Consider the following 19,291-nt stretch of genomic DNA (forward strand, 5'->3'; position numbering starts at 1 on the left):
TCTGTGGAAACAAGAGAAGAACCTCTTTGCCAAAGCAACATATCCTTAGACCCAATTTGGAAGTCATGATACCTTTATAATATACAGACTGGTTTAGCTCAGCAACCCATACAATGAAATATCTCTCTGTACTTAGCCCCTTCACAGTCAAAACACAATAATATACATAATCCAAATTCTCTGTGAATTTTCCATTTTTACCTGGCTTATTTTTCTTTACTCCTTTTAATCTATGACTACCTGTACTCTGTGTCTTTAAAGACTTTGTTTTATTTTTTTTTTTAAAAACTATTTACTTGTTTTATAACTAACTCTCTGTACTCTTTTTCTTCTCTCTCCCAAGCCTATGTACATTTATCCAACACTGTGACCCATTTATAGGTCTTTTTTTTTTTATCAAGATTTACCTTTATTGCATATCTGTAATTATTTTCTGACCAGAAGTGCTTCTTAAAATGCCAAGCACTTAAGAATCTAAGATGTGACATTACTAGGGTACATCTAGTACTTCCAGCTTGCCTTGCCTATTCCAACATGGCGGAGCTGCTTGCTGCTTCCGAGAGCCACACATACCATCCCAGTTCCAGGCACACAGAGGTCCACATTGCCATCAAGCAAGATGCAGCATGCTTCTCACAAACCCCATCCAAATGCTCTGTCTCCCGAAAGAGTCAGAGTTTGCACTGGCAGCACGGTCCAGAAAGCTGGCATTTCAAAACGATTTTTCCTGCTATGGCTGAATCAGGAAAACTTTTGTTAAAGGAGCTGTGACAAGCCGCCAGCTGAAAAAAAAAGCGACTAAACTTTGTTTTTTGTGTCTTGAGTTCCTTTCCAAGCCCTCTCAGGTTTTGTGTGGATTTTGTCCACCACATTGGAGTGCCGATTGTTGTAAGGAGATGCTTGTTGGTTCCCGGCCACCCAACTAACTTAGACCTGAAATAATCACACAAACCATATTAATTAAATCACTGCTTGGCCCATTAGCTCTAGCTTCTTATTAGCTAACTCTTACATATTAATTTAACCCATCTCCATTAATCTGTGTATTGCCACATGGCTGTGGCTTACTGGGTAAAGTTCACAGTGTCTATCTCTGACAGCTCCATGGCTTCTCTCTGACTCCACACCTCTCTCTCCCAGCATTCAGTCCAGTCCTCCCCACCTAGCTCTGCTCTGCCCCACCCCACCCTGCCACAGGCTCAAAGCAGCTCTCCACTCATCAATGGTAATCACAGCATACAGAGGGAAATCTCATATCACCTGTGGCCATGAGACATGTTTGGAATATGGTTCTGAGCTTACACTTCCCAGCCGAGGAAGGGCAGAATGGTGGTTCCTGTCAGCCACTACACTCACCACTTGTGAATGAGGTAGCTGTCATTCTGTGCTGCAGAGAAGCAAGCCAGCCTGAGAAGCCGAGTACGTGGCATAAAGGATTGGAAGAATTTGAAGCCTGTGATTTAGAAGTATGAAGTTTTATTTATGAGATGCTATGGTTCATTATTTAGCACCTTTTGAATGTGATAATCATCAGAAATAATTTTTAAATGCCCAGTGTAGGGCAGCCACTCTACACAGTCCAGAGTGGTGCAGGCTAAGGGCTTCGTTCTCTTCACAGTCAGTGTTCTCAAACGGGGAGGTGGCTGTCAGTGTGCTGTCTGTCTGTTCCTGTCTGAGTTAGTGGTGAGACCTGCCATTGCAGAGTAGCACAGGCTGGGTGGCTTAAAAGTAGAAAGGTGTTCCTCACAACCTGGAGCCCAAGTCCAGGATGAACTGGCAACATTAGATTCTCTGAGGCTTCTTACTTGCCGAAGGCCACCTTCTCCCTGCCCCTTCACACACTGTCCCTTGAGCTCATGTACCACTCTGTCCGAATTCTTTCTTGTAAGTACGCAGATTGGCATAGGGCCCACTGTAATAGCTCATTTCGACCCAGCCACTTCTTTAAGCGTTCTTTCTCCAAAGTCATAGAGACAGTCAGCTTGGGCTGTGCCAGGAACAAAAACCAGACAAAGCCCGCAGTTGTCAGTGGCTCAGTTGAGAAGAACGTTACTGTGAAGTCCACCTCAGTGAAGTCCACCCTGAGGTGTTTTTCCTAATGCCTCTGAGCTACTTCCTGAGGACAAGCAGTAGGAATGGAGAGAGGAACCAGGGAGGAGTAACACTTAACTGCACCTCACTGCAGTGTGCAGAAAACACCTCGGACTGGCCTGCTGCAAAGCTCAAGAGTGAGATGACTGCCCAGCTGTGCCCAGTATTTCCTAGTGGAGTCAGCCTTCTCTTGTGTTTTCTAATCACAACGGAATGACAGAACTGGCTGGCTGGCTGGCTGGCTGACTGGCTAGCTGGATAGACAGATGGATGGACGAACAGACAGACAGACAGAGAGACAAACAGATAAGCAGATAGACAATATGCCTTGAACAAGACTTGAACCTATTGCAATCTTGTTGTAGCTTCCCAAAAGAGCTGAGATTCTAGGCATGTACCACCACAGCATGTGGTAACAAGTATTATTAGCACATATATTTCTCTCTCTCCCTCCCTCCCTCCCTCCCTCCCTCCCTCCCTCCCTCCCTCCCTCCCTCCCTCCTTCTTTTCTTCCTTTCTTCCTTTTTCTTTGTGAATATTTGAGATAGGATCTTACTGTGTAGCCCGAGCTGGCCTCAAACTTGTGATCTTCCTCCCGTAGTCTCCCAGATGCCATGGTTCTGCAGCCTTCCGTCTGCTTTATATTCCCTAGTGAGGGCTGACTCTTGATTGCATTAGAATGGACACTACAGTTTCTCAAGAGTAAAAGAGAACATGCCTCCTAGACCCCCAGTTTCTGAGTCTTGAAGCCTCTTGATTAGACAGGCGCCTTCTCAAAAGGGTCTTCCATCATTGCTCCGGAGACTTACACCAGCCAGTGTCCTCTGCTGGGCCAGATCATAAGTGCCCTCATCATTTAGCCCAGAGCACATAGGACCGGGCCGAGAAAGGGAGGCTTCTCAAGAACTTGGACTTTGTACACTGTTGAATTTTTGGCTGCGGCTTGATTCCTTTAGTGAGCTTAGTGGGAGCCCATGGGGCCCAGCCCACACTTTAGTGCTCCTCAGGTTAAGTCTTAAGTCAGGGAAAAGCTGGACCAGTAACCCCCATGAACTTGTCAGTGCCTCAATTTTCTCGTCATAAAACAGGGGTAATTCCTTGAGCTGTAAGGATTAAATGAATGAATACAGGTAAAGCACTTAAAATGCTGCCTTCTGCATGGCGAGTGCTCATTAATCGACAGGTGTTTCCTGAACCCATTTCAGGCCTGGAACACTTCTGAGTGCTGGGCATGAGCCAGAGAGTAAAACAGGCAAATGCCTGCAGCTGCCTGCAGCAGGGCCAGTGTTGGGGTTAGGGTGATGGTGGCACTGCTGCCAGCCTCCCCCAGATCGGTGTCACAAGCAGACCCAGCTGGCACTGAGTTTGCTTGTCACCCTCCAGGAGCTTCTGTCTGTTGGGTCCCATGCCTTTGGGACATCAAGTGCAGAACTCGCTGTAGAGGCTGCTGGCCTGTGCTAGCCTTTTCTTTTTAAATGATGTGAGTGTGGGCCATTCCGCATTCTGTTCCACATTTGCCTCCCTTTGACCATGTTCTAGTTCTTTCTCTGAAAACTAGATTTGTCACCTCTTTCTGGGAATCAACCATGTAATCCAAAGCCATGTAAACTTGTAAAGAGCTTGTAAACATATATTGACCCCTGAAAAACACCCTAATTGAAACCTTGTGAACTCAATGAGCGTACTCTTCCATTATCAAGATTACTGCTGTGGATGTTATTGTTCAGATTGTCATGCTTGCTTATTATTATTAAGGAAGATGTGCTCTAACGTTTTCTCTGAAGAAACTAATGGATATTAATTCATTTTAATTCACATATATTTTTAATTTTTTTTAGAATTTTATGCATGAGTACTACATTTACATACTTTCTTTTTCTCTCTGCCCCAGCTCCAGCACCTCTGTGTCCTTCTTCCAACTCCTTGTCAAATTCATGACCTCTTTTTCTTTAATTATTTTTACAACACACACACACACACACACACACACACACACACACACACGATACCAGTCAGTCGTAAACACATAAAAGCAACATTAGATGGTTAATTCTTTAATCACCACCATAAATATAAATACTGAGACTGGAGATAAAGGGGACACTGTGCTTCTGAGTGGATGACATGTGCCTGTATATGGGCTTTTGTGGGTTTGTCGGTCAGTTGTTGGAGGACACAGTTCAAACACCAACCCGCATCCTCCTTTGCTTCTAGCCCAGAATGACCCACAGCATTGGGTAAAAGAATAACATCTAGAACTTTCAGAAAATTCAAGGACACAAGGGAAGCTGTGTTGTGTGTCACATGAGGAAGAGGTATGCCAATATTGAGAATGCTGTAAGAATTCTCTGGATTGTGCTAGGGAGCCATGGGATGACAGTAAAGCAATGTTCCCAAATGAACAGCAGGAAAATGGGATTCAAGTGGATCAGGCTCAGAGATGGCCAACAGAAGTGCTAGGGGTAGAGAACCAGAGTTAAAGGAGCAAGTTCCTGGAACCTGAGGAAAGGTGTGGACAAATGCAACTCCCAGGAAGGATGGGAGGGAGACAGGGGGCCATTTAGTAGGCTGTGCAATTTCTAACTGTGTTTGTTAAATGTTTTTTCACTACTGGTATGCCAACTTGGTAGACTACTAATAATTTTCAAAAGGCAAAATGGTTTGCATCAATGGGTCAGGTCCATGAGAATCTGAATTTGGATCCCCAGCATTTATCTTCCTCCCCAGTGCTCAGGACTCGGGGCTCACTGGCCAGCTGACCTAGGCAAAATGACAATATAGGTTCAGTAGAGACCCTGTCAGAGAAGGTCAGATAGAGAGGTGATTGAAAAAGACATGCTAAGCTTATAGCCTCCGATGTGCACATATTGGTGAGTGCTCACATGCATGTGTATGCTCACACACACATACACACAATTTAAAGAAAAGGGCATGGGGACAAAACAGCATCAGTAGATACCCATAATGGATTCTTAATTCTAACCTATGCTCAGGAGTATAGAAATACAAGTTAAGAAATGTAAGATTAAATCCTGGGAGAAACTAATTTATAGCAAAAATTATTGGCTGAGTGTGGTGGTATGTACTTACTTGATTGACTGATACAGGAGGATTATGAATTCAAAGCTAGCCTGGGCTACAGAGCAAGGCTTAATGTTGTATGTCAGCTTGTAGGAGGACAGCAAAGTATTGTTATCAAGGTGTGGCCCCTTGGGTCCTGTATTCAGCTGTGCCTGCATTTAAAATGCTTCTCAGCTGTTCTCTGGAACAACACAGTCTCTTAAAATAGAGTCACTGTTGTCGGGCCCGTTCATCTTCTGCTGCTGCTGCTCAGAAAAGTTGGTTGTGGTGTGAAGGATAAAGTCTGTCGTTTTTGTCTGTTCCAGTTATCTGGGACTTGGGGCCCTGTTCCAGGAGAAGTTTGGGGTTCCAGTGTGCAGAAGCTTTGAGAACCCAGGGAGTCCCCTGTCTTAAGAGTTTCTGAGCCCCTTCTCCAATTCTTTCCTGTAGATGGGACTTGTGTATGGGCCTGCTGTCAGGTGGGTCCCACTGGGCTCATGTTTGTCCTCCCCTGGGCAGCTGTGCTTTTTTTTCAGGACTGCCAGTCCATAAACAAAGACAAGGAGACTTATTATTAATTATAAAAGCCCAGCACTAGCTTAGGCTTGTTCCTCACTAGTTCTTATAATGTAAATTAGCCCATATTTTTAAATTTCTGTCCTTCTACGAGGCTCCTTACTTCATCTCCATACTGCCCATCCTGCTTCCTCCAGGTCTTGCTGGAAACTCTGCCTTTCTTCTTTCCTCCTGCACAGAAGTCCTCTCTTTACTCTCATGCCTAGCTATTGGCTGTATGGCTTTTTATTACACCAATCACAGCAATACATTTTTACACTGTGTACAAATATCTCACAATATTTTGTCTAAATAAAAAGAGAAGGTTTTAACTCTTAACATAGTAAAAACAATATACAATAAGAACAATTATCAGGTAAGAATTATATTTGCAATGTCCAGTTCATTTGTATTTGGTATATTTGGAGAAAATACTCTGTTATCTATTTTATCCTAATGAATTGAAAGTTTTATACCTAAACCATTTTTATCACAATTTGTATTACCATCCTAATAATATTTTTAGACATCTTCTTAGATAAACAACTTAAGCTTTCATGTTTCCCAACCTTATAAATTTTATATCTCTTTTGTAAGTTTCCTTTTATGAATTTGGTAATAAATGGTATAATTATCTAGTTTTCAACCCCATCAGAGACCCAAGTAGGATATAATATTACCTGAGTAAACAGGAAGTGCAGAGCAAGCAACTTCCAAAACTACAGAAATGACAGAGACATTTGGCTGCCTGGACAGTCACCTAAGATTCCTCTATTGTTGGGGCATATATCTTACAAGACTTACAAGCCTAGAATATCTGACAGATTTTTAAGCAGGAATTTTGAAGGACTGTCCTACCTTGTCTTGGTAAAATTCGGCAGTCACCTTCTTTTGTGTTCTGTTTGTCCAACTTGGACAGCATACTGTCAGCAGTTGAGGCAAGGCAGTTTCTTACCCAATGGCTAACTTTTGCTTCAAAGAAAGCAAACTCCATATGGAGGTTTTCAGTGTTCGTTGTCTTCTTTGAAGTAGATTGGTGCTACCAGGAGCAGATGTGTCTCACTGTCCTCGAGGCAGGAGCTGATGCAGAGGCCACAGAGGGATTCAGCTTATTGGCTTGCTTGCTTGCTCAGCCTTCTTTCCTGTAGAAGCCAGAACCACTAGACCAGGGGTGAACTCCCAAAATTGCCTGGGCCTTCCCCCATCAATCACTAGTTAAGAACACGCTCTACAGACCTGTCCACAGCCTGATTTTATGAAGGCGTTTTCTCCCTCCTTTCAGGTAACACTAGTTTGTGTTAATAAGTTTATGACATAAGACTAGCCAGCACAAGCAGTTTTAGGTTCATAACAAAATTGAGCAAGACATACAGATTTCCCATTTAATCCTTTAAGTAATCACTTCCTCCATTATAGCATTGCACATTTCAGTGGTCACCCCTTATCCATCCATATGACCTACTCTGACCAAGCATCCTCTCCCGGGGTCTGTGGAGTTTAACTGGGCCTCACTCCTGACTACCTATTTTATGGTTTAGTGAACATTACCAAATTATGATCATTACCATATCACTGAGCTAAAAATTATCTAATCCCAGCACTGGAGAGACAGAGGCAGAGGCAGATATCTGTGAGGTCTCGGTCAGTCTGTTCTGCAATAACAGGTTCCAGGATAGCCATGTCTACACAGTGAGACCCAGTCTCAAACAAAAACATTAAGAAAGTGTAATAAAAGAAAACTGACCCTCCTGCTCCTTGCAGCTGCCAGCCTATTAGCTACTAGGCTAATCATTAGTCCCTTTGCTGGGGACTCCTGCTCCGTGCTGAAATGTGGCTAACCCACTCTTCTGCAGGCAAGCACATGTGAGCTCCTAAGTGCTGCGGAGCAGAGTCCCTTCCTTCTGCTTAGATTATCGACATTGGAAGTGACGGCTGACAGAGTGACCTTTGTTACGTTTCTTTTTGTTGCACTTGAAAAATTACATAAGTTTATTCATGTAAAATGTGAATCTCAATAAGTTTTGACAAATATATAGTGTTGCATCATCACCACAACAAAGATAATAAAATGTTCTCATTATCCTCAGAGATTTCCTTATACCTCTTCTCCGTCAACTACCTCACACACACACAAACAGCAGTACCCACAGCCGTGCTCCCAGTCTGGACCAGTGACGATGCCAGCACGCGTATTTGTCTTTCCAGGTCTCGTATGAGTAGAAGACACAATTCCAGCCACGTGAAATCTCTGGAAAGTGTCGAGCCTTCGAAACCACAGATGTTTTGCTTTGTTTGCGTTTTCTCTTCTCTTTTTCTTCTTTTTTGGAGTTTTGTTTTAATTTTTTTATCATTTTATTATGTGTATGTATGTATGTATATGTGTATGCCATATGTGTGTGTTTGCAGGTACCCAAGGAGGTGAGAGGCGGGCATTATTGGATTCCCTGGATCTAGTGTTACAAGCATTTGTGAGCTGACCAATGTGGATGCTGGGAACTGAACTCTGTGGTCCTCTGCAAGTGTCCAAAGTCCTCTTAACCACAGATCCCACCTTTTGGGGTTTTGCTCTAACTTTTTATGCAGTTGTGTTCTTTTTTAGTACTTCAGATGTGATTTGGGTGTTCTTACAATTTGGTTTGCACCTCAGAGTTAGAACAAATCCAAATGAATTTCCAAATATCCCTGCAACATGGAACATATTCCTTAAAGAATAGAGCATTTCATTTCCTCTCCCTTGCTGCCATTTTAAAAATTTATCTATTAGCTTATATGTTATGATATCCATTATATATATATATATATATATATATATAAAATGTATGAATGTATGTATGTATGATGATGATGATGATGATGACTATGTCGTTAGATATGTTGCTGGGCTCCCTGCCTTCAACAAACTGTCAGGAGCAGACAGAAATGAATTAATATATGCTCACTTGTTTGTTTACTTCTACGCAGCTCAACTTCTTTACTCTTACATATTCAGAACCCCCTGCTTAGGGAATGGTGCTGCCAACAATGGGTTGGACCTCCCCACATCAATTCACTAAATTAACACAACACCTTCACCCCAGTGTGCACGCGCACACACACACCAGAAACACCCACAAGCCGTCCATCTTTGAGACTCTCTTCCCAGGCATTTCTAGAATGAAGAGTAGCCATCACAAAAGGTGATGAAACACATCTGAGCACTCTGCACTGAATGGGGCCTTTCCTAGAGACTAACCTGCTAGGTTCTTGTCAAACCATAACTTACCTGGGACTCTAGCCAGTTCTAGCCTTTCCTGCTGAGAAAGGAACATACCCCACCCCCTTTCTTCTAATCTTGCTTCAGCTAAGCAGGGTGGGGAAATGAGAAGCGTTTTTGACACTTCCAGACCAGAAACACAGGCTCACAAAGCACTGTGATGTGGATGGAAGCTCAGAGAACACTTCCTCTGCCCCACATGTTACCACCACATCACCATGTCTGGACCACAACAAGGATGTAAAGCCTTCAAAATGAAAGAACAGTGGAAGTGACTGGAAAACGTTCAAGTCAGATTAGACATGGGAGGGATGGCGGGATTACTGGAGCTGGAGTTTAAGACCTCATTAAACAGTGTGGTAAAGTCGCTGATGGAAATGGTAGACAGCACATAAGACATAGTGGCGGCCAGGTAGATGCAGGTAGATGCCAGGTTGGCAGTGCTCACATACAAGCTAAGGACCTGGTTTGATTCTCAGAACCAATCAAAAGCCCATGTCTGTCAACAAGGCTTGCTGTTCTCGAATTCACTGGGTAGCCAGCCTGGCCTCCACAGCCAGCTCCAGGTCAACAAGAGACCCTGTCTCAAAAATAAAATGTAAATGCAAGTAAACCTTTTCTCCCCTGACTTGCTTTTGTCAAGTTATTTTATCCAAATAACAGAAATGAAACTAGGAGGTACTTCCTGCCCCTGCCCGAAGCCTCCAGGGCTTTTCTCTGACCTTCACTGTGAGAGTCTGGCTGAAATCTGAGGATAGTAATAAGTCTTCTGGGTGCGGAACTCCTAGCCGTGTTTCCACAGATCTGCCGCTCACTCTCAGGTTTTCCACTTGCCACTGTCCTGTAGAAGTGTCTCTACAGTGAATCGGGGTTCTCTTTCTCACTTCGTTCTCTTCAGTGTGGGGGATAGAGTTGTTCTGGCACCTCACTTGCCTAATGGCTAGAAATATGTGTTGAATTCTTTAAAAAATGTTTGTTCAGCTGGGTGGTGGTGGTGCACTCCTTTAATCCATACTCGGGAAGCAGAGACAGGTGGATCTCTGTGAGTTTGAGTCCAGCCTGGTCTAGAGAGTGAGTTCCAAGATAGCTAGGGCTATACAGAGAAACCCTGTCACAAAAAACAAAAATCAATAAAGTAATAAAAATAATTTTAAAAAGATGTTTGTTCAGCTTTGTATTTGAGTTAGAACAGAATAGAGGTGTCTAAACTCCTTAAATGCTGGGCTGGGAGCTGGTAGTTCCCCAGGGAGGATTTGGGAAGAAGAAAGAGAAGGACCACTTCTAAGAGGAAGAGAGACCCCTGAAGAAAGTGATTATCTTGAGTCTGTGGGCCAGAAAGTGTGTGCATGTTTACATGTGTGCGTGTGACTTAGGGACATATTTGGGCAGACTGGGTAAACAGATAGTGGGGGATTCTGGATGCCAGGTAAATCTTAGGATACAGAGAGACTCAAAAGTAAAGAGCAGAGGAAACAGGAATTTGGCTAGAGTGTTGCTGAATACAGGTGTGGGAGGATCCTTAAGGATCTTGTGGTTCTAGTTCAGTTGAAAGACACCTCTTTGAGGCCCAGGGAAGTTAACCAGCTCATCAGCATTCTGGGAAGTATTTAATGGCAGAACTCAAGTTAGATCCAGTCCAGTCTCAACCATTTCTACTGCTGAGGACAAATTGATGATGCAATAGGAATTAAGCTGTGGTTGCCCTCCTTATTAATTCCATATTTCCTGGGAGTTACTGTGTTTGTATAGAGTTCTCCCTTACTAATTATGTGTTTCCTGGGACTCACTGTGTTTGACACTCTGGGCTCATTTAGTTACCTTTGAACACAGGGGTCTTTTTGTACTCAGTTTGAACCTGTAGCTTTGCCAGTGATGCTGTCCTGGGTAGGTGTTTAAGAAACATCTTGTTTTCTTAGTGACCTTCAGAGATGTCTGTCCTGGCAAAGGCCTTATGGAAAACCTGGCTGCAGTTCTGTTTGCCTTCCCAGAAGGCTTGTTGACTGAACAGTGATGAACAGTACGTGGGTTGGTGACCAGAAGCAGTGACTGCTGCCCTTCCGAGGACTGCCTAAAGGTCAAATAAAAGCACACACTACTTAATAGATTCCAAACCCCATATTTTTCTATATTTAAACATTACTGTCTCTGGGGCTGGAGAAATGGCTTAGTATTTAAGAACACATACTGCTTGTCCCTGCAGCAGGCCCAGATCTGGTTCCCGTCACCCATGTCAGGTGGTCGCAGTTGCCTATAACTTCAGCTTTAGGGAGATCTGATGCCCTCTTCTTGTCTACACCCACAAACATGTGTCCCTCTATCCAGTACATAGTTAAAAATAACTCCTCTGACATCAAGATTGGTTTATAGTCGTATAATTTTAACTCTGTGTGGTATTTTAATTGAAAGCCTTTTGCCATTAGAATTATATAAAATAAAAGTACATATTAAAATCATTGGCCCCAGGGAGCTGGTGCTTTATCCACACAGAAGTCTTAGGCAAAATACTGCCAAGCAAACTGAGCAGTACAGGGAAAGGGTTGGTAGATCATCACCAAGTGAAGCCAGAATGTCAGATTAGTTAACGTTTGATGAGTTCAGTCAGTGTAAATTACTGAATTAACAAAATAGAGAAGATACTTATAGGATCACCTTATAAAGTGGGGGGAAATCATTTAGCAAAATTTAGTGATTCATATTGAGCAAAATAGCTCAGTTGTTAAGAGAGCTGTCCGCTCTTGAAGAGATGCATGATCAGTTGCCAGCACACACGTGGCAGCTCACAACCTTCTGTAACTCTAGTTCCAGGAGATCTCACACACTCTTCTGACGTCCACGGACACCAGGCACACATGTGCTGCACAGACACCCACACACATGACATAATTTTAAAAAAATCACAGTCCCTTTTGATAAAATCTCAGTCAGAAGAGAGCACTTCTACAGTTTGCTAACAGGTGTTAACGGGTGTCTTCTGCCCAGTGATAAAACCTTCAGCAGCTCCCTCTCTGGTAGGATCTCAATAGAGATTTTCTCTCTTCCCACTTGTGCTCAGCAGTGCCTTCTAGTCCTAGACAATGAGAAAGGGAAAGAAAGCTTAGAAAAGAAACAACGAAAGGAAAGCCATTTCTACTTGGTCACACAGAAAAGTGGTTGGGCGCCATGAAGACACTGCACAGTGAATTTAACATGTGAAGTTATTTGTTTTGTTTTTCAGAAAAATAAAACTTTTACTTTGTTTTGTATTTTCTTGTTGATGGTGTCCTTCTGGAACCTAGTAGAAATGCAATAGAGCTGTTGATCTTATTGGGCATGTTTTTTAATTATCGCCTTTCCATGATTCTATAATTATATATTGCTAGCTGATTCTGTTGAATTTTTAAATATAAAATATTCTTTTGTTTGACTGTTTGTGGGGGGGTGTTTGTTTGTTCAATTTGTTTTGTTTTTCTTGAGATGGGGGTATCAGTATGTATCTGTGGCTGTCCTGGAACTTGTTAGGTAGATTAGACTGGCCTCAACTCATAGAGATCCACTTGCCTCTGCCTCCTGAGTATTGGGATTAAAGGCATATGCCTCCATACCTGGCTGTGTATAAAATCTTATCATTTGCAAATAATAATAATGATAATTTTTGTATTTCAGCAAATGAAGCTTATGTTTTGGACTTTGCATAAGAGACTATGAGAAAGGAATTTAATTGAATATAAAGGAATCTCACTAACCATGGTAAAGAAATAGGGATCTTCTTGACTCACATTGCCTCACAGTCTGTAGCAAACCATCAGGAAAGCCACCTTCCCTTCCTATCCTCGGTTCCTGTCACTTTCAGCGGTCGGCTTTTCTATTTAGTAACCATGCACCTGTGTTGGGCTCACGGGGGTGGAGGTGAGAGGCTGACCGCAGGATAGAGGACTTTGTCCTTTTGTGAGGGAGTGCACACGTGAGGGGACATGAGCCAGTGATGTATCACATTGCCAGCCCCTGCCGAGCTAGAACAGCATAGCTGCAGCATGTGGAGAGGAGTTCCCCACAGCAGACAGAGGGAACTGGGGCTCAGGATGACCTTCAAGGGCATGCCTCCACCCAGGTCCTCCCTCTTAAGTTTCTAGAAGCTTCCGAAATGGCACCCCCAGCTGGGAACCAACAGTTTGACACATGAACTTGTGGGGGGCACTTCCCATTTCAACCCATAAAATATGTGCTAGAGAGAGCGTTCTTGTCCGACTTCCAGTGCTCTGGGGAATGGTTTCTGTAAACCTAATCTCCCAGAGTCTCTTAAATGCACTGGGTGGACACTATAACCTTCACTTTACAGTTTGGGGGAAAGAGATAGGGTTAACAGCTGCAGACCACACCCGATGCTTGCCACGGTCATTCCCACCCCCACCTCTGCACTCTGAAACATGATTAATAAAAACTCAAGACATACCGGGGTTCAACATGAAGATCAGAAAAGAAAAGCGATCAGCCACTGGCTCTTACTTCTACCTTAGTACAAAAATGGTGACTGTGCCTCTAGGAAACCTCAGAATGAGACTGAAAATGATATCTGTCTCCTCCAGTTTTAGAATACTTTCTAGTTCTGGGATTAAGGGCATGCACTGCTACCTCCTGGTTTCTATGATGAGCTAGTGTGGCTGCTGGGATTAAAGGTGTGTGTCATTGCTGCCTGGTCTGTAAGGCTGGCCAGTGTGGCTGTTTTACTTTTCTGATCCTCAGGCAAGCTTTATTTATTAAAATACACATGAAATGCCACTACAGAGCTCCACTGGATCCTTATAAACATTAGTTATTGCTGATCCCATCGGCTTGGCATTCCTGAAGAACAAAGACATTCATGCTATTTTAATTGTTTTATAAACAGAAATAGCAAGTTCAGTTGAGTTTCTGTTTGCTTATGATAGAATTTTTACATGTATGTTGGTATGGATGCCTATTCACATATATGTTAGCAAACATGTTCATGATTCTATGTGCTCGTGGGTAGAGGCCAGAAGCTGGCATCCAGTGTTTTCCTTAACCATTGAACACTTTATCTATTGAGGCGGAGTCTTCTGCTGTACCCAGAACTCCTGAGTCAGTCCATGCGGTCAGCACCTCACCCAGGGGTCCCGTGTCCACCACCTAGGGCTCGGGACTACAGCTTCCACCATACCTGCCTTTCTTTTTACTAACTCCAGTCTTACAATTACACAGAGTGCTTTGCACACTGACTCATTGTCTCCTCAGGCCCCGTCTGGAGAGTTTATAGTTTTAAACTGGTCCCTGCCTCATCCCTCTTCGTTTCTTGTATGGCAGTGTTGGAAATTTTGCTGTTCTTTGGCTCAGTAGTATCTGGTTAAATGTCCAATCAAAGTGTTATTTGTTCGATCTATTCCTTCACGGCTGTTTTTTTCCCCTGTACAGCCACCAGTAGGGTTTGCATGACTGCCAAAGTCCCTCTCATTCAAATGTCTTGGATAGATAGGAAGGTGGCTCATACACTTTCTTGGAGACAAGGTAATGTAGTAAGTATTTGTGTTTGCTCTCAGGAAGGGAACAGAGGGACCTGCGTACATTGTCCACATGACTGAAACCCCTGTCTCTGTGGCCAGGTGGCTGACAGGAGCGCCCTGGCAGGGCTGTAACTCGTGCCTTCCGAGCCCCTACCACCAAGGTCCCGCAGAAGCCATTAAGCTCCAGAAGCTCACTTACTTCCGATCTGAGCCCCTTGAGCTGTGATGATCGGCAGAGCTTGCTTCCTCTAACTGAATTGCTGTTTGTAGGGGGTGGGGGATGATTGGAGACAGCTTGAGTTAGATGCTGGGTTCCACAGTTGGTCTTTGGGTAGTATTCAGGTGTACATATGCACACACAGAGAATGACAGAGGGGACACTTCCTCCTCTGGGCTTGGCCTGGCATGTGCACCCCTCCCCCACACCACACACACATGCATACACACAAAATAGATGAATAAATATTTTTTAAAATGAAAAAACAGAAAATGTATGATGGAGAGAAAGAAAAAAATGAAAATTTTCCTTCTGAAAAGTCTTGAAATTGACCACTTTTCAGAAGGACAAGCGCCAAGAGCAAGCCTGGCTGGCAGGTAGGGAAGGAAAGGGGCATACCTCTACAGTTTTCTTCCAGTAAAGCTAGCAATCTAGATGAGATGGGGTCTTCCTTGAGAAAAGTACTTTCTTCAAGTTCACACATCCAGTTTTGCATTCTTCCACATCTGTAAAGGAAAGTCAGTAGCTTTAAGCCACACAGCTTGGCATCTGAGAATGCTGAAACAGGTGGTTGCAAATTTACGCTACAGAGTAAGATAGTGTTTCAAATAAAATAAAGCAGTGGCAGTTATGGTGACACATGCCTGTAATCCTAGCATTTGGGAGGCTAACTCAGGACAGTGAGTTCTAGGGCAACTTGCATAGCAAGACGTTGTCTCAAATAAACAAACATAAGAATAAAGTCTTATCACACATACTCACAAGTAACCTACCCCAACTGTGTCTTTGGTGAATTCTTCTAAACTCTTTCAAGAAGGAAAAGTAATGTCAATTTTGTATTAGATTCTTCAAGAAATAGAAAAAAAAGAGCACTTTTCAGTTCATTTTGTGAGGTCAGCCACACCCTGATTCCATAACACAAGTTAGGTGTTCGAGTAGCACCATAAGTCTGTGGCAGTAGAGCAAATGTCACGAGCATGAGAGAACTCGAAGTTATGCGTGCCTTTAAAGGAGGAGGTGTCAGCTGGATGAGCGTGTAGGTGTCTGGGGTGCTGAAATGTCCTGCCTTCCCAGGGCTGTCTTTAAGAGTTTGCATAGACAAACTCTCATTTACCTGTGCACACAAGTGTGCACACTTCTAACATACTCTCTATATGCTATTTCTAATGTTCTTTGTCCATTGTCATGTGTGGTATGCATGCGTGCATTATATTTGTGTATGCATGTGAGTGCTCTAAAGAATCATTCTTCATTGCTTTCTAGCTGATTTTTTTGAAACAGGATCTCTCAGTCAAGCCCAGAGCTCACTGAGAAGCCTAGTCTTGTTAGCCAGCTTGCTCTGGGGATCTCTTATCCCAGTTTCTGACCCTGGGATTATGTGTGTGCTACCATGCCGACCAGCGTTTACATAGATCCTGGGGATCCAAACTCTGGTCTTCATGCTTACATGACAAGTGCTTTAAGCATGAGGCTATCTCCTCAGCCCTCTGTTTATCTTTTCTAAAAAAGACTCTAAACCTGGCCTGCTATAGCACATAGTACTTTCATCATCATAGACTCCTCTTCTACTACACTGACTCTGTGTGTACTTTCCTGACTATTACTCTGTTCTGACTGCCTTCAATATGGACAAACCCCTGACAGATCTGCTGTGGCATTAAGGGGCACCCTTAACTCTGAAAATGAAGGAATCACCTAGCCCCAAGTTGGTTGTAACAGGGCACATCTCACCTGCTCACCTGCTGCGTGTTATTTTCTTTATAGGCACGATGGTTCTGGGAAGCCTACTTCCAGTCCATTAAAGCCATTGCCCTGGCCACCCTGCAGATCATCAATGACAGGATCTATCCATATGCAGCGATCTCGTATGAAGAATGGAATGACCCTCCCTCTGTGGTAAGTGGGTCCCTGTGCCAGCCACGTGAGCCATCCGGATGGGAGAAAGGAATCGGGTGTTAACTGCCAGCTCTCTCAGATGGGTGAGCTTTTTAGACTTGTAGCTTGAGAAGGGCAACTTGGTTCAGAAAGTCTGACAAGAGTGAAAGGACAGAGGCGCTGCAGCTCCCAGGTGCCCTCCACAGCTTGGGAAGAGTCTTTTCTTAAGGTCAAGCTGAGTGACACCTGGGTCTTGTTGTAAGCTAAAGACTTCTGATGGATTTGGCACTGAGTGCCTAGAACACTTGCGAAGAACACATCAACAGCTTAATGATGGGGCTGTTTGGACATCCTGCTCTGCTGGAAATAGTATCAAGTGCTTGACATGTGTGACTTAAGTTGACATTCCCATGGCCCTGTGAACAAAACAGTAGTAAGCAAAAGTGATGGAGTGGCTTTCAGGATCCCTAGTTCCTTGCTTGAGAGTAGCTGAAGTCTAGAGCAAGAGGTGGTGTGTTCTGAAGCCTGAAGGCAGAGGCAGATTTGTCATTGTCAGGGCTGTGACAGTGGCTTATAGGAGCACATTCTTTCTCAGTGAGCATGCCAAGTCTTCTGGCTGGCAGTTATGACGTCTAGCTGCTCTCAGATGCACCCGGTGGTGTGTTTCACAGACTTGAAGCTTTCACACAGGAGATGGTTCTCCATACTCCATCCATCCATTGATCACCTCCCATCGCCTACACTGGACTTCTCCAGCTAAGGCTGTATATCACACAGTTGATCACATTAGATCTTCATTCCTTTTTCCTTGCCTGAATTTCTTCCCCCTTTTGCCCATTATCCTATGGGTACTGGGTGGTTGGTGCTCCATCAGGGACAGAAGATAGCCCCAGATTCACATGAACACTGATGGTATAAGTCCTGCAGTAGACCAGCTCCAGAGCATGTGATGGTGTAGCCACATATCTCTCCTCCCTGCATTGTTCCCAAGTAAGACTGCAAAAACATGCATAGAGCAAACACATGCTTTTTTGAGGTGACACCCTTCACACATTTCCTCTTTGAGCTTGTTGCCAAAGTGATCTTGCAGAGTAATTATAAAATATAATCACATAAAAAGGACCATACTAAGTGTGCTTCTCTGCACTGTGCCCTTTTCACTTTAGCAAGAGATAGTAAAATTCAGTTTCTACAGAAATAGGTCAGAGTTTTGTACGATGACTGTATACTGTTCCATTGTTTGGATAGAACTTATGTTTTAGGCCTATTAATTATATTCTATACAATGAAACAAAAACTACTTTCTTTCCTAACATGGATAAATGTATACTTTAAATAAATTTCTAAATAAATATATGAATGATATACAGGATTAATTCCAGCTTAGAAATTGCTTAACTTCCCTCCTCCCACTTTTTGAGACAAGGACCCATGTAACCCAAGCTAACCTTCACCTCCACCTCACAAGTGCTGGGATCGCAGGTATGTGGTACCATGTCTGCTTTGTGTTGTGCTGGGGATCAAACCCTGAGCTTTGAGCAAGCTAGGCAAGCAAGGACCCAAGCCCAGCCAAAGAAGATATACATTTTTTAAAGTGTAGGTGATACTAACAGATTGTTCTTTTAAATATTATAGTTTCCGTGCTAACTCTGTCAACACACAAACTAAAACTGGGATACTGCAGAGAAGGTTAGTATGGCCCTGGTAGGGATAACACACAACTTTATGAAGTATTCCATACTTTTCATTATCTGTTATTAGAGTTGGCTTGCCCCAGCAGGGTTTATAGATCCAAATGAGAGCAATTCACCAGGCAACTCATGTGAAAAACCAACAAAGGAAAGGGACAGGGAGTGACAGTGGGAGTGCAGATGCACGAAATACAGCACAGCAAACACAGGAGCTCAGGACAGAGAAGCCACCGTGGGACCCAATCCCCCACTCTCTGTGCTGCAAACCAGAGGTGACCAGAGTGCTCAGAGCCCAGAAAAATGTTCTGAGTCTTACTTCTAAAACAGATATGTGGCATATTTAAGACTCAGATAAACAAATGAATAGAGTAAGAAATATATTTGGGCTCTAGACAAGGAGTTAGCAGTGTGGATGAATTAGTAATTTGAAAGAGAAATTTTAAAACATGGAAGAAAACAACAAAAGGAAAATGAGATGGGAAAAAGAAGCAAGCAGAAATTCAGAAATTCTAAGAAAAGAAAAATAAAAGCAAAACCAATGGAAAGCATCAGTAAATGAAGCACAGTTAATAAAAACTCGGAGACAGATATTGGGGTTCAACCTGAGGGTCAGAAAAGCAAAACAGCCAGCTACTGGCTCTTACCTCTACCTCAGTCTGAAATGGAGATCCTGCCTCCTGGAATCTCAGAATGAGACTCTGTGTGAGAGCTGTCCCCTCCCATCTTATATTTCTCTCTAGTTCTGGGATTAAGGGCGTGCACCACTACTGCCTGGTTTCTGTGGCAAACTAGTGTGGCTACTGAAATTAAATGTGTGTGTCATTGCTGCCTGGTCTTCGGGCAAGCTTTATTTATTAAAATATAAATGAAATGCCACTACTTTCCTCTTTTTTATCTAAAATAAAAAGAAAGGCTATAACTAATATAAGAAAAACTATATAAGAAATATAATATATATTTATATAAGTTTTATTATAAACTATATAAGAAATATAATATATATTTATATAAGTTTTCTTATAAACTATATAAGAAATACAATAGCTATATACAA

At 43.1% G+C, this 19,291-nt stretch overlaps 1 protein-coding gene and 1 non-coding gene across 3 annotated transcripts in view; both read left to right on the plus strand.

The window, feature by feature from the left end:
* The window catches only part of Ext2 (exostosin glycosyltransferase 2), a 133,912-nt gene that overhangs the window by 47,386 nt on the left and 67,235 nt on the right, over positions 1 to 19,291 (plus strand). For both annotated transcript variants that reach the window (XM_085696644.2, XM_048443570.3), the window contains exon 8: positions 16,436 to 16,567. In XM_085696644.2, the coding sequence (XP_085552770.1) occupies positions 16,436 to 16,567 (132 nt within the window). The remainder of the gene's footprint in view (positions 1 to 16,435; positions 16,568 to 19,291) is intronic.
* Positions 18,187 to 18,291, plus strand: LOC146892635 (U6 spliceosomal RNA). Its single transcript, XR_015004316.2, has one exon. It is a non-coding gene; the product is annotated as a U6 spliceosomal RNA (small nuclear RNA).

The sequence above is a fragment of the Myodes glareolus genome, chromosome 10 (genome assembly GCF_982192425.1).
Source record: "Myodes glareolus chromosome 10, mMyoGla1.1, whole genome shotgun sequence".
In the NCBI taxonomy this organism is placed as follows: domain Eukaryota; kingdom Metazoa; phylum Chordata; class Mammalia; order Rodentia; family Cricetidae; genus Myodes; species Myodes glareolus.